General features: G+C 47.4%; 3 protein-coding genes across 7 annotated transcripts in view; 1 reads left to right on the top strand and 2 right to left on the bottom strand.

Annotated features, from left to right (window-relative positions):
- PNPLA7 (patatin like phospholipase domain containing 7) overlaps nt 1–2987 on the bottom strand; it is a 116458-nt gene extending 113471 nt beyond the window's left edge. The window contains exons 1-2 of one of the 3 annotated variants that reach the window (XM_040649098.2): nt 2865–2987; nt 2456–2490 (exon numbers count right to left, since the gene is read on the bottom strand). In XM_040649098.2, the coding sequence (XP_040505032.1) occupies nt 2456–2488 (33 nt within the window). In that variant the 5' untranslated portion in view covers nt 2489–2490; nt 2865–2987. The remainder of the gene's footprint in view (nt 1–2455; nt 2491–2864) is intronic. The other 2 variants (NM_001130742.2, XM_025156087.3) reach the window with 2 other exon arrangements.
- A 109-nt stretch (nt 2988–3096) lies between these two features.
- On the top strand, nt 3097–3994 carry MRPL41 (mitochondrial ribosomal protein L41). The gene has a single exon (NM_001277866.1). The coding sequence runs from the start codon at nt 3236–3238 to the stop codon at nt 3641–3643; it is 408 nt and encodes a 135-aa protein (NP_001264795.1). The 5' UTR covers nt 3097–3235; the 3' UTR covers nt 3644–3994.
- Nucleotides 3995–4884: 890 nt separating this feature from the next.
- Nucleotides 4885–14054, bottom strand: DPH7 (diphthamide biosynthesis 7). 3 transcript variants are annotated; one of them, XM_046901952.1, is made up of 10 exons: nt 13850–14054; nt 13517–13653; nt 12602–12689; nt 11758–11852; nt 10259–10425; nt 9705–9777; nt 8898–8963; nt 8526–8698; nt 6772–6962; nt 4885–5764 (listed from the first exon to the last, which is right to left on the bottom strand). In XM_046901952.1, exons 1-10 carry the CDS (start codon nt 13985–13987, stop codon nt 5747–5749), a joined length of 1146 nt encoding a protein of 381 aa, XP_046757908.1. In that variant the 5' UTR covers nt 13988–14054; the 3' UTR covers nt 4885–5746. The 3 variants fall into 3 exon arrangements, with proteins under 3 accessions (XP_046757908.1, XP_015135151.1, XP_046757907.1); XM_015279665.4 differs by having other exon boundaries at nt 4885–6962; XM_046901951.1 differs by lacking the exon at nt 13850–14054 and having other exon boundaries at nt 4885–6962; nt 11758–11855; nt 13517–13612.
- Nucleotides 14055–14086: the final 32 nt, after the last annotated feature.

Raw genomic sequence — 14086 nt, 5'->3', positions numbered from 1 at the left:
AGCTGAACGTAAATGTTATGAGACTAAGAAAGTAAACCAGAAAATTGCAGATGAAATTCAACATAAGCCACAAAGTTTTGTGCACGGGGAAAAGCTCTAACTCAGGTGTACAGCCCTGGAACCTGTGCTGACTGCTGCTATTCTGGACAAAAAGTCTGCAAGCTGTAGAAATGCCAGCTCAAAATTTAGTGGAGTGCAGGAAAAAAAATAAGGAAACCAAATATTAGAAAGAAGTAGGAAACAAAATGAGTACAAGAGCAGACACGTCACCCCATAAGCCTCAAGCCTTACTTGAACCTCATGTTCTGGAACCAGTTTTTGCTCTCAGTTCCAAATCCAGATGACCTCTTAATTTAGCTTTGTATCCTAAAGAAAAATGGAAGCGCCCACAGAGTCACCAAACCAGTCTCTCTCATAGAAGGTCATTCCAGGCCCACAGGGCAAGCAGTCCAGCCTGGCCAGTCAGCGTATGCAGAGCTGAGTGTATTTTCTTAGGTTGCTTTAACACAACCTATTAATCTCTCTTCTCAGCATTGCCCCAACTATCACTACTAGTTGATAGCACTATACAGTGCTGCACTAGTGGAATTGCAGTGAAAAGTCACAAGAAAAAAAAATGTTGAAGAGTTGCTAGCAACAAATACAGTGCTTTCTGGCTAAGCACAGTGAGATCTCAATACAAGTCCTTTGTGGCCACTTGTTTGTTTCCCTCTGACAGCATCAGGAATAGGAGTTCTGCCACTATCAGAGCCCATGTGATTTCATATAGCACAGAAAATAGGAATTGCCAACTGACAGTCACAGTGTTGTTCCCTGAGAGGAAATAAATTCACAACAGAAGCATGAAACACAGGTGCACGCACAGAGCCTGTGCCCTGACAGGAAGGCTGTAAGGGAAAGACAAAATCCAGAACTCCAAGGAGAACAGAAAGGCTTTTGGAAGGCTTATTACCAAGACCAGCCTGAACACTCCCATCTCAACACGGGTCACAGTTCTGCAGGGAATCTCTTCAAGCACTGGTAACATCCAAAGAGAGGCAGGGAAAGTCAGCAAATGGCTGGCAGCCACAGGGACACCTGCACATGTCAGCAGTTGTTCACAGTCAGGCAGCACAGGGGCCAATCGTGAGGTCAGTAACACAGCAGAGCAGCAGGGCTGCAGCACAGAGGGAGGCTCACACCCAGCACCTGTATTTCAGAGCTTCACACGCTCCATCCAAGCCCTGATCCAACTCCCAGAAACAAAACGCACACTGAGCAACCCTGAGAAGACCCACACTTCACTGGAAAAAGATAAAATGATAGGCTAAGAGTACGGATTAGCAGGAATACTGTCCATGTTTTCCAATGTTTGACTCCCATTTTCTTAACAAAACTGTGGCTGGTAACAAAAACATGCAGCCACTGAAATAACACACCCATCCAGATTACCAAGCACAGAACAAGCAACCCAGGCATGTACTCAAAAACTTCCCATTGCAATCAAAGGTAAACAGTGAGACATACCCCACACAGGGAGGGGTGCCAGGTGGTGATTGGCACAGCGCTCAGGAACCTACATGAGTGTTCCTCAGAATACAGACTTCCTTGTGGCTCATAAGTACACCTGACCACATGCTGCGGCTTTGACCACAATGCTGAATTTTCACAGAGCATCTTTTATCCGCTTATCAGTATGCTGGATGCATCTCCAAGTTCTAAGAAAAGTATTTCCTGTTGTGGGCCTTGTCTGTCATTACTAGGAAAAGCAATATGTGTCTTAAAGGAGAATAAATGCAATAGTTGAAGAACTCCCCGATCCTTCCATCTTCAGGCTAGAATCATCCCATGAATTCCATCCCAAAATCATCATCATTGAAGCAAAAGGCACTTAAACTGTGCCATTCTGCTGACAAATGAGAATATGAAGCACCGCGTGAACGGTTTGCAGTAAAAATAAGTAAAAACACACAAAAAGTGGGACCAATCTTGACATTTTTGGAAAGACTAAACCCTTATCAGGAAAGGCTCTGGAACATAAAAGCAGTATATCTGAAGACATTACCCAAAAGTTATCAAATTAGGCTCTGTCCTGGTTTCAGCTGGGACAGAGTGGTTTTCTTCATAGCACCTGACATGATGCTGTGTTTTGGCTCTAAGAGAAAAAAGCTGCTGACAGAACACCGATGTTTCAGCTGTTCCTGTGCAGCACTGCATGGAGCCAAGGAAGCTCCTCAGAGCGCCCTGCTGGTGAGGGGCTGGGAGGGGACAGGACCAGGACAGCTGACCTGAGCTGGCCCAGGGGATGTCCCAAACCACGCAGTACTGTAAAACCGAGGGAGCTGCATGGGGGCAGCTGAAGGGCTGCACAGCACAGAGCTGCTGCTACAACCACAGCAAGTATGTTAGCTTTCAGGTTCTGGAAATGCTAAAAGAGAAATTTACATGTGAAAAATAGCATCAAATCGCTTCGTACCTCAAGGCTGGTGCCGTTGCCTTCTTCTTCCATGGCTGGACGTGCAGCAGAAGGGAAAAAGGGGGAAAAAAAGGAAAAAAAAAAAAAAAAAAAAAAGAGAGGAAAAATAACTGAGTTAAGAGACAACAGTAACCCAGACTCTGATTTTCCAGTGTATGGCAGCCGCCGACCCGCGGGAAGCAGTCCGTGCCGAGGAAAGCGGCGGTCCGTCAGCGCTCCGCTCCCATCTCCGCAGCCGAACGCCGCACTGACAAACGCACTCCCGCCCGAGGCGCGGCCCACCGGTGGAAGGGGAGTTACCACACGGACCCGCCGGTCCAACCGGGCGCCGCGGGGAGACCGGTGGGACCGGCTGAGCCCGGACAGCCCCAAACTACCACCGAACCCCCATCCCACCCCGTCCCCTCACCCGTTGCTATAGCTGCGGCCGCCGCGGCGCTCCTACACGGGGGTCAAAGGTCAGCCGCGGAGCCGGGGCGAAGGTCGCATCCCTCCACCCACCGCCACCAGCGCCGAGGGGGCGCTAAGCCCCGCCCACTCCCCCATCTCCTCGTTGCTGATTGGCTCACACAGCTTCGCGCCGAGTGGTCCGCGGCCCGTACGGCCTAAGATAGGCGCTGCGGATTGGCTAGCGCGCTTTTGCCAATGGGAGCGGGCGGTGTTGGGGTGTGAGAGAAGCGCTGCGCGCTGAGCTGTGGGAGCCGGGTGGCGTGGGCCTGCTGCTGCTCTGTCGTTCTCCCCTCCCTCCCTGCATCTTCTCAGGGCCCTCAGGCGCTCGGCATGGGGCTGCTAACTGAGCTGGCCCGCGGGCTGGTGCGGGGCGCCGACCGCATGTCCCCGTTCACGAGCAAGCGCGGCCCTCGGTCCTACAACAAGGGCCGGGGGGCCAAGAAGATGGGCGTGCTGACGTCCAGCAAGAAGTTCATCCTCATCAAGGAGATGGTGCCTCAGTTCGTCGTCCCGGACCTGGCGGGCTTCAAGCTCAAGCCCTACGTGTCGTACCGCGCTCCAGAGGGCTCGGAGCCGCCCATGACGGCCAAGCAGCTCTTCACCGAGTTGGTGGCACCGCGCATCGAGAAGGACGTGAAGGAGGGAACCTTCGACCCAAACGCGCTGGAGAAGTACGGCTTCGAGCCGACACAGGAGGGGAAGCTCTTCCAGCTCTTCCCCAAGAACTATGTGCGCTAGGGGGCAAGCGGGGCTTCCCGGTGTGCCGGGCTGCACGCGGCATTGTGAGAGACTTGGCCTGCAACTGCAGTTTGGGACGCTTTGTTTCACTGAGTATTAAAAGCAAGCCCTTCCACTGTATCTTTCTGCAGTGTCTGATTTAAATTGCTGCAGGGGAACTGGTTTCCTGCTAGAGACCAAGGAAGGTGTTGGTTTTGTCTCGCTCAGCACATGTAGTTGCACTGCGTGGGTGTGCAGGTGTCCTGCTGTCAGAGCTGAGCTGCTGAGCCCTCGTGAGGAGCTGAAGGAGTCTGGCTCCAGGCTGCTCCCAACTTCCAGGAACAGGGGAGGAGAACTCTGCCTCTGGGAGTTTCCTGGCTGTGGAAGGAGCTGCTTGGAGCTGATGTCTCATCAGCACTGCCAGCACCCTGCTGTGAGTGGCAAGTTCAGCCAGAAGCAGAACGCCTGAATTCACCCCTAGCCAATAGGAAGTGTGCCAACAAGGCCTTACCATAAACTGAGCATAGATTTGTAGCATAGATCAAATGTCACAGTTGTGGTATTTACCAAGGTTTAAAACTAGTGTTTGGAATTCAGTCAAGATGCAGCTAATAGTTACAATCAGTGCCTATTCCTCAGCAGTGCCACTGCTTCAAATTTCAACATAGCTGCTTACATTTGAAATATGTCTTGAAAATTGTGGGTTTTTTTAAATGTTTTCCTTGAAGAGTGATGTCCTACTGTTCATCAAATGAAATATATACAAGCAACACTTACAGTTGCATGCAACCGTTCAAAGTAGAAATAGCTACAGTCAAAAAAAGGTGTTGGAGATAATGCGTTTGCCTCTGATAGACAATTACCCCCAGGACTTCTCTGCTTGGCCTTTGGGAGGCCGAAAACATAAAAGAAACTGGATTGGTACGTGACGAGGCTCAAGCTCTTCAGGTGGACTGACTGGCCAGGATGGGAAGCAGAAAGAGTAAGCAGATGACTTTCATGGTGGAAGCAGTAGTTTTGCAGGGCTTCATCCTAAAATAAGTCACATAACAAAAACCTCTATAGCAGGGAGAAAATAGCAGTGCAACAAAGCATGCGTGTCCCTGCTGATCGTAAGTTTAACACAGAGCATCACTCTGTCTTGGATCAGTATGGGTTGTAACACAACACAGGCTTTTATGTTTAGTGATGGTAAACTTAGTAATAATCCAACCAACATATGAAGGACCTCTTCTAAAATCAAAACAACCAGGAAAGATAAATCACTTGTATTGATTTTTATTTAGAAACATCCAAAAATATGGTGGTTTTTTTTTCAACAAAAGCTCTTGTTCACATTACTATATGAATGTAACAGCACTCGAGAAGTTTTTTTTTTAAAATACACTTTCAACTTTGAAAAAGGAATTTCAAAGCAGTAAAATTATTATCTGCTGTACCTTGCTTTAGATGCAGCACTGTTACAGATGCTTGTTGCTGGTGTTTCTTTCCCTCCAGGCAAATAATTCTTTAGGACTCTCAAAAAGAAACCATGCAGTCTAGAAGTTCCTTACCTAGTTGAAGCTGTTTTGTTTTCTAGGAAGGTAATTAAGAACAGACAGAAAGTGTGCCAGAAACGGTGTTTTGCCAATATTTCACAGTGAAAAACAGAAAGCTAATGAAGCAGCCATTCCTGGAGGTAGTTAGGGCAATGTCATTCAAATTTTGGTTTCTGCAACTTATTTATTTTGAACGTAAAAGATGTTAGGAAACATTGCCTATACTTTTTGGAGGTTTTGTTCTTAAAGCTGTTCACCTTAAAAAAACAAACAAAAAAACCCTGTAAGATATACACTTCAGACCTACATGTAAGTCTCACTATGGAGAACAGAAAAGATGAGCTGGATACCCAGAGTGTGTGGGGAAGGGGCAGGGTGGGTTAAGTGTGGCACTACGATATAAGCCGGGCTCCTACACAGTTTCTACTAAACCAATTTTTGCTTAGCTTGGAGAGCAATAAAATGAGATTGCATCCAGGTGATGAGTCTGAAGTAAAATCGGTGTGCAGGCTCACCAGAATCCTTCCAAGAAAGGCCCTGCTCAGAATGAAGCCTCCTATCGCTGAACTGCTCTCTGTCCTTTCAGTCAGTCTGGATGTCTTTCCTAGAAAGGATTTCTGTTTATTAAAGATCACGGTAAGCACTGCACTGTCAGCATCTGAACTCTCTTTGAGTGTCTTCTCAAAGTACATACCAGTTTACAGATCACACAAGCTACATACACACCTAAGCCTCTACTCATGGGCTTTTTTCTGAGAAATTCATGAAAACCTCTGATCACATACTGTGTCTACATGTAATAGCACAGACAAGTCTGGTTTGTTTTGGAAGGAGGAAAATAGGCTTAACAGATCAGTCATACAAATGCAAACCAGCTCTGAGGGGATTCAAATATACTGCACAAAGAAGAAGCCTTTGAAAGGAAGGCTGTCCTACTCTGAACTAGTACACTAAGGGAAAACTAAATAAATGTCTGTGCTTGACCATGCTTCTCAAAGCAAAGGCTTTCCTCAATTAAAACCATCAGGAAATTTTTCCATCATTATTGGCTTTTCAAGACTCACAAACTCAACAATATGCATTGTAAAAAAAAAAAAACAAAAAACAAAAAACAGAGGGTGTTAGCTTAGATGCTAATGTCAGTACAGAAGCTTTCCTACCCCTTTACTTTGGGACTTGTCAGTGCCAACTTTCAGCTGTCCTTTCAGATGGAGATCTAGCACTGGCCCTCTCTGAAGCGGTAGCCAGGTTCATTTCCCACTTCCAGATATGTAGGATGTTATCATAGAAAGAACAAGTTGCTACAATGCTCGTTGCTTTTGGACTGTCTGAAGACCTGACTGAATCACCACTTCCATCTTGACCAATTCCATTGGATCTCTTAACTCCCAAGTCACAACTGCTGGCTGACTTGGAACTGTCCCTTTGGTCAGCACCCCCACCCAAACCTGACCCCTCCTTTAAATCAGGTTTCCTACCCAGGTCAGGATCCCCAGACAACTTAGGACCCTCCTCTGCTTTGAGCTGCAAGGCAGGGCCTTCACTGTCCTCATCCAATATCACATCAAAAGTAGCTGTAGGAGACTCATAAATTATCTTCAGGTTTCGGACCTGCAAATTCAGTCTCTCATCTCCTTCCTCTGACCGTGCCACAGGCTGCTCCAAAGGCTGGCACACAGCAGCAGAGTCCTGTAGTGCAGCCAAGGAATCCCTCGGGCACAGCCTTGACCAGTCAGCCCCATAGGCCAGAGAATTGTGCAAGACATAGGATGACAGGATGACACATTCCTCCGTGTTTTCAGCTTTAAAAAACAAATAGATAATGACATGAGCAAAAAGCAAGTTATGACACAATTTGTTGCAGACTGCTTACAAACCATTTCAGTATTGACCAACCCATACAAGAAGAGCTGTCCCATCCCACGGTACTGGTTAACGCCTTCTTTACAACAGTTAAACATTTAGGAGGAACAAAGTACCCTGGCTCTTCTGACACTTCTTCAGCCACCTCCCACTAGCTTTGATTTTCCCCAGTTCAGTGAGCAGACAGAAAAGGGATTAATGTGCATGAGGTTTAAGAGCTTCATTATTGAAAATACATAAATAGGCTCAAGACAGATCACACAGTGATCTCAAATGAGCCAGAAATATGACTGCTAAGACTGCTAGACCAGGTTCTGGTTATTAATAAATTGCAGATGTGTCTTTCCCATGGACTTTCAGCATCTCACTCTGATATTTAATACTCACCAAGTTCCTCCCTTCCCTACACAGCAGAAATGAGATCCTCATTTCACAAGCTGTGGACCTGCCCAAGGTCTGGAGAAACTCAGCAACACAACCGTTTTATGCATACTATATTTGTAATATAAACGCAAACAGCTTTATAAGCGTGTAAATATCTTCTGATTCACGTGGAGGGCTTGTTCATGCCATTCTAGATTAACCAGACTGCACAGCACTTCCTTTCTGAGTCAATAACCCATTCATACTCTGTGTTAGGTTCTGGGTTCCCCAGTACAAGAGAGACATGGCAGTACTGCAGAGCCCAGCGGAGGGCTACAAAGATGAAGGAGGGACTGCAGTATCTCTTATAAGTAAGAGCTGAGAGAGATGTGCCTGTTTAGCCTGGAGAAGACTGAGAGGGGATCTTATGAATGTATACAAATACCTTAAGGAGGGGACTCAATGTGTGGGGACAGACTCTTCCCAGTGGTGCCCAATGACAGGACAAGTGGCAATGGGCACAGACTGAAATGCATGAAGTCCCCTCTGAATATGAGGAAAAACCTCTTTACTGCATGGGTGATAGAGCATGGGAACAGGTTGCCAGGGAGGCTGTGCAAGCTCCTACTCTGGAGATACTCAAAACCTGCCTAGATGTGGCACTGTGCAACGTTCTCCATGTGTCCCTGCTTGAACAGGGGGTTGGACTAGGTGGTCTCCAGAGGTGCCTTCCAACCTCAGCCACTCCATGTCTGTGTCACCAGCAGGTTAGTAACTCCTGCTGACAGTAAACCATCACCTGATATTCAGAACCTCTCTGAACCATCAAGATGAATACAAACCAGAACATACGTAATGCTTTTATACCAAGACAAACAGGCTTCACACCACTAAGAGAAGTTACAAGAGATTTACGTATGAATAATGACAACGACGTGGCACAAGCTACCATGCCAATGCTGAGAGTAGGTCTGGGAAAGCTGGAAGAGTTAATTTAAGTTGAAATAAATGTCTAAGGCTATAAACAATTTCTGAATTTTTCTAGCAAGCTCAGAGCTGGAGCTTCCCCATTAACCTGGAGGTAGGAAATGAGAACAGCAGAGCAGCGTAGGAGCAACTCTGTTCCACTGAACACTCACCCATGCTTCCACGGCAGTCAAGGATCTTGAATCCACTCTGCATGCAGGCTGCTAACAGCACAAAATCACAGGTTGGGTGCCACTTCAACCTCCAGACTCCACCTTCAACATGGGTGTCTGCCAGCGGCTGCTTCATGTTCCTGGTGTCCCACAGCAGCACATGCTCATCATAGCTGGAGATGTATCACAGATCAATATGCTGACAAGCAGCAAAGCTGATTCAAGTGCAGCAAGTTCAGAAGAGAATGGGGAAATACCAAGTAACCTTCCCCACAATGAATTCCTAGAGACCACACCTTGAGAAGCAGTAACACATTTAAGACAACAGAGGAGGATAAGCACACTAGTGAAGGGCAGCTAGAAGGGATTTACCTGCCAGTTGCCAGGAGGTTCTCCCGGTGGGGACTACACTGAATGCTGCATACACCCATTGAGTGTCTGCAAAAGAGCAATATACAACAGAAAATAAGACACACTATTTGAAATGGGGTTCTTCCTTGAATTTCAAGGCTTTGGGGTGCATATTGCTGCACCAAGATGTTTCAGGAAAGCAGAGGAAGGTGAGCTCAAATGTCAGCCCATACTGGGTTCCAGCCACACAATCCAACTGCCTTTCTAGATAAAAACTTCTAATCATACATTATCTTGGCATGAACGATTTCTAATAATACTTGGACCATAAACTGCTCTTCAGAGCCCATAAGAATTTCAGCAAAACAACACAATTCCCAGAAGACTTTATTCTCAATATAATCTATATTTCCATAGCAATAATAATGATGAGCATTTTTAGGCTATGTATAAAATTTCACTGACAAACTGTTCATGTTGCTTTAATCATACTCTGCAAGATACCTCATTCCATCAGAAAAAAATAGGAAAAAAAATTACTTGAAATGAGTGGAGAATGAAACATTTTCTAAAAAAACTTCCACAATTTAACACATGGAAAAATCCCCCCCAAAAAAGTGAGCAGTTGCTTGTTTAGAAGGACATGGAGAAGAAAATTTCAACCTCAAGCCATCCTGATGAAAAGCCTGATGAAAAGAGATATATTTTCTCTCTCAATTTCCCAAATGAGGCAGAAACAAAACTCCACTCATCGCTCATCTCTGAGTGCAGCAGCTTGGGAAGGGACACAATAGCTGTGGGCTCCAGCTGCTGGCATCGCTTGCTTACCTCCTGCTGGTGAACACTGGAGTCTCTGGATTGCATCTGGTGTCCCAGCCTTTCAGCAGGCTGTCATCTCCTCCTGCACAAAGACAAAACACAGCTATCCTGAACGCCCCTCAAAAGATCACTGCAAGGCACTGAAGCAGAGATATTGCTTTTCAGCCCTGGGATATCAGAGCATTTAACAGAAATATCAGACCTCATTTGAGACTCCCATTACTCCTCACCACACAAGACACATGCAATAACAATGCCCCTGTTTGCTCATTGAAAAATTTAGCTTCAAGAGTTCAGACCTTTTTGCTTCTCTCTGTATCTCCTGCACGCCCCAAGGGATCACCAACTTTTTGCCAAGAGCCAGCCCAAGAGCAGTTTAGAAGATATGGTTTCTCCTAATTAACCCCAATCACTTCCCCCTAGCAGAGAGCCCCGGCTCTCACAAGAAGCGTGATGGGAAGCAGCACACCCAACTCTGCAAAGTATAATCCCAAGGAACACACTCTCCTAAACAAAGTGAGCCATCCCCAATACCCCCAAATAAATCCCCAGCGCTTACAGACCTGAATACACTATATCAATGTTCCAGTAATTAAAAGCAGCAATCCAGGCCTCAAACTTGTGAGCCTCCCACTGGTTCAGGACGTGCACAGAAGGCGCAGATTCATCTATGGAGAACAGATTCAGCTTCCCCTCTGAATCACTGCTGATCACTCTCAAAGGACATCCACTAGAGCAGAACACAGAGAAAACATTAGAAATTTCTGAAACTGATGTCCTCAGTAATCACAGAGTACAAACTAGCTGCCAAACTATAGATGGCTAACATATATATTTGATTCAAGTGAACATCAAGAGAAACAGACACCACAGTAGATGCATTTATACAATTATTTTCAGCTTCCCATCTTAAAACCATCCATACTAGTGATGCCTATTCCCTGATCTCACAGAGGGAGCCATCTGCTCACATTTATATGACTGAAACAAAAACAGCCGTGGTCTTTCTTTCCCCTCAATACTTAACTTGACTTCTCATGGGCTTGATATTAATTCCCTGACATGAACTACTTAACAGGTTAGCTGCAGCTGTAGGTACCGATTTTGGTGTCTCAGAGCTTCTTTCCAGTTCTACATCATATGCCAGTTACTAAACCATACCAAATCTCCCACATTTCCATGCAAGAGATACCTGGTCACCCCCAGCCCTGCACTGGTAGTTCTACCAAGATGCAAAGGCTGCACATTCAGCTTCTAGAAGGGGTTATTTGTCTCTGAACAGAAAACAGTAAAGCACTTCAAAGCAACCTTTCATCATGGCAACCATAGAGAATAAAGTAGAACTAGAAGCTCTGCTTATTCATTAAACAACAGAAAACATATGCACAGAAATAGCTTTAAATTAGGAAAAACAACTGATTACCTGCCCTGCAACACAAAGTGCAGTACTGCTTGTGAGCCCGTTCAGTTTCCAGTCTCACATTGAAGGTATCACTCTGTTTTACACTTAACTTACAGAAAACATACACCTGACCTTTTCCCTGGGACAGCTAATTCATGTTCTGTAATTCAATTATGCCATTCCTGAAATCAAACGTATGAGCCACTTCCAAACCAACTCTCTACTGATTCTCATGAAACTGCTTAAAATTTTCTTACTATCAGTTCTTAAGCAGACTTTCACACCAGAATTTCAGCTGTTTTGTGAGCAGATGGAAAAACTGAGTTGGATCCAATGGGTCTAGCTGCATCCCATTGCAGTCTTTCCTCTAAGCAAAGATAAATGTCCCTGGTTCACCTGCCATCATTCTCTATGGCACTGCCTCATGTTTGTGGTTGGATCAGGCTCTGCTCTTGCTACAGTGACCACAGCACTTGTTCCTTTGTTACCCTCACTCTGGAAACAGTAACTTTCAGAGAAGGCCAAGGGAGGCATCTGGGATGGAGGAAATCTTAAGCTACTTCGCAAACAAAGCCACCTGTTTCATTCATCAAAAGCCTCAGCCTGCAAAGTGTCACACACGCAGCGACCTCAGCAGCAGCCTTTATCTCCCATCCTCACCACTGCTCACGTCCTGTGGACCAGTCTAAGGACAAGGCCAGGCGCTGCGCACCGAGATCGACCCTGAAGCATGGCTCCAACATGCAGCTGTTCTTCTACTGGAAAGAAAAGAAATAGGTTAAGAAGGGGAAGGCACCAGACAGACAACGTGTACTGCTTACACCTATGCCAGGTGTTTTTCAGAGACAGACATACTAGAGACCCATGCCAAGAAGAGATGAAAAATCCCATAGCAACGTACAGTTGTTCAGTACTAGCCTAAGGACAAACTTCATGCATACACAGCATCCCCACCATTCTGTTCCCCACCTCCCACTGAATCCCCCTGAAAATTTTCTTTCCCTCAGGGAGCAACAAAGTGCAGAACTGAAGATGTGACTGCTGACTTCCCTTATAGTCCGGTTCGGTTTTCCCTTTCTTGCACTGAAGGAACGGCTCTCTCGATCAGACTCTTCTCACCAACTGAAAGAAACCCCTCTCCAAAACTCTTCCCTGCTTTTACCAACTTTGCACCTTCTGCTGTGCTTACCAGTAACTCCATACTTATTCCCAAGGGACAGTTCACAAAGCTCGCTGCTGCTTCCCCATATCTTTCACCTCCCACACCCTGCAGGTACGCAGGGCCCAGCCAGTCTTTCCAGTGCCATAAACAAGTTTGTGGAATTTATGAGAAACATTATCAGAAGACAAAACAAGTGTTAAAAAAAGAACACAGCTAAGCACGCTGAGAAAGCCATGGAAACCACACTCCTTCCCTGCAGAGTCTCTGAGCACTGCAAATAAAGCTAGAGTGTAAACGTGGGTGAAAACAACTCCAACATCAGCAGGCGTTGCAGCCACCCACCTCACTGCCAGTCAGGTGGCAGAACTCCACAGCACCCGTCGAGTTTGCAATGCCAACCATGGGATGTTCTGCAACCGGAACGTGGCACCTGAAAGATCCAGCAGTTAAAAAGTCTTGAACATACAACTGTCTTCAGTTTAAGGAGAAAAGCAATAGCTTTTATTCTAGGGTGCAGAAAGAAAGGGCGCTAGATTAAAAAATCTCATGAAGAAAATCTAAGGGTCTTCTAGTTTCCACAAACCTGCACCAAGGGTAAAATATTATACATCAGGAAATCTATGATGTATTATGATATAAATCTAAGAGACGGAACACTTTCCTGCAAGGACAAGCTGAGAGCTGGGGCTGTGCAGCCCAGGGAAGTGAAGGCACAGGGCCGAGCTGAGAGCTGCATGTCAGTATCTAAAGGGCTGTGAGAAGGGAGGGGACAGGGGCACGAGGGAAAATGGTTTCCAACTAAAAGAGGGGAGATTTAGACTGGATATAAGGGAGAAGTTTTTTACAATAAGGGTGGTGAGGCACTGCATGGGTTGCCCTGAGAGGTGGTGGTGCCCCATCCCTGCAGACAGCCAAGGTCAGAGCTGGACGGGGCTCTGAGCAGTGATGGAGCTGTGGGTGTCCCGTTGCACTGCAGGGAGTGCAACCGGATGGCCTTTAAGTGTCCCTGCCAACTCAAACGATTGTATGATAAACAAATGAGGTCTGCAGTCGCTACCCAGCTGCTCATAAGCACGCAGGAGAACGTAATGCAGAAATGAGCACACTTTGCTCACTGGAGCTAAAGGTGGATACCTCCCTGAGCAGTCGGGGACAATTCAGCTGGAAGCAGTCAGGCTGCAGCCCGGCCAATGGCAGAAGGCACCAAGGAGCAGCAGAGCCCGGCGAGGCCTCCAGTCCCCCCCAGCCCAGCATTACCATTTGATGTCCAGGATGGCAGCGGTGTCAATCCTCTGGATCTCAGTCAGCGGGATGTAGGGCTGCTCCTCGTTGTAGTGGTAGAGGTAGAGGCGCCCCGTCCGGTCGCAGGCCTCGTGGCTCCCTCTGCAGTCGGTCTGCGCCAGAGATTAGGAAGAAAAGCCCTCGTTTAGCTGCGCTGCTGCCACCCCCCGCCCAGGGGCAGCGCAGGGGGCTCTTCCTCAGGTTGGGCCACCGCAGCTCAGCCGGAGGACCCCGCGGGAACCCGCAACCCCCGCACAGCGCGGCCCCGAGGGGAGGGAAGAGCCCCGGGCGGTGCTGAGGCGGCCTCACCGCGGCGGGCGGGCGGAGGTGGTACGTGCCGCAGGCCAGGATGCTGTGCCAGCCCTCCACCGGGCACCACTCCACCGCGTCGGCGCTGAACTCCGTGTCCACCACCTGCAGCGTTCGCGTCCGGCACGGGGCCGCCATCTCAGGCCGCGCTCATACCGCGCGGGGCGGCCCCGGGCTGCCCGCAGCTCCGCGCCGGGGCGGGGAGAGGCGGCGGCGGCGGCCCCGACTGCTTCCTGT

The sequence above is a fragment of the Gallus gallus genome, chromosome 17, assembly GCF_016699485.2.
Source record: "Gallus gallus isolate bGalGal1 chromosome 17, bGalGal1.mat.broiler.GRCg7b, whole genome shotgun sequence".
Lineage (NCBI taxonomy): Eukaryota > Metazoa > Chordata > Aves > Galliformes > Phasianidae > Gallus > Gallus gallus.
The sequence above is the reverse complement of the archived record's forward strand: the minus strand, read 5'-3'. Positions and strand labels throughout refer to the sequence as shown.

Coding starts and splice junctions, on each gene's coding strand:
- MRPL41 (NM_001277866.1), top strand. CDS start 3,236: ATGGGGCTGCTAACTGAGCTGGCCCGCGGGCTGGTGCGGGGCGCCGAC.
- DPH7 (XM_015279665.4), bottom strand. CDS start 13,987: ATGGCGGCCCCGTGCCGGACGCGAACGCTGCAGGTGGTGGACACGGAG. Junction 12,690..13,516: donor GCCATCCTGGACATCAAATG/GTAATGCTGGGC, acceptor TGGATCTTTCAG/GTGCCACGTTCCGGTTGCAG. Junction 10,426..11,757: donor TCCACAGGACGTGAGCAGTG/GTGAGGATGGGA, acceptor GTTCTGCTCTAG/TGGATGTCCTTTGAGAGTGA.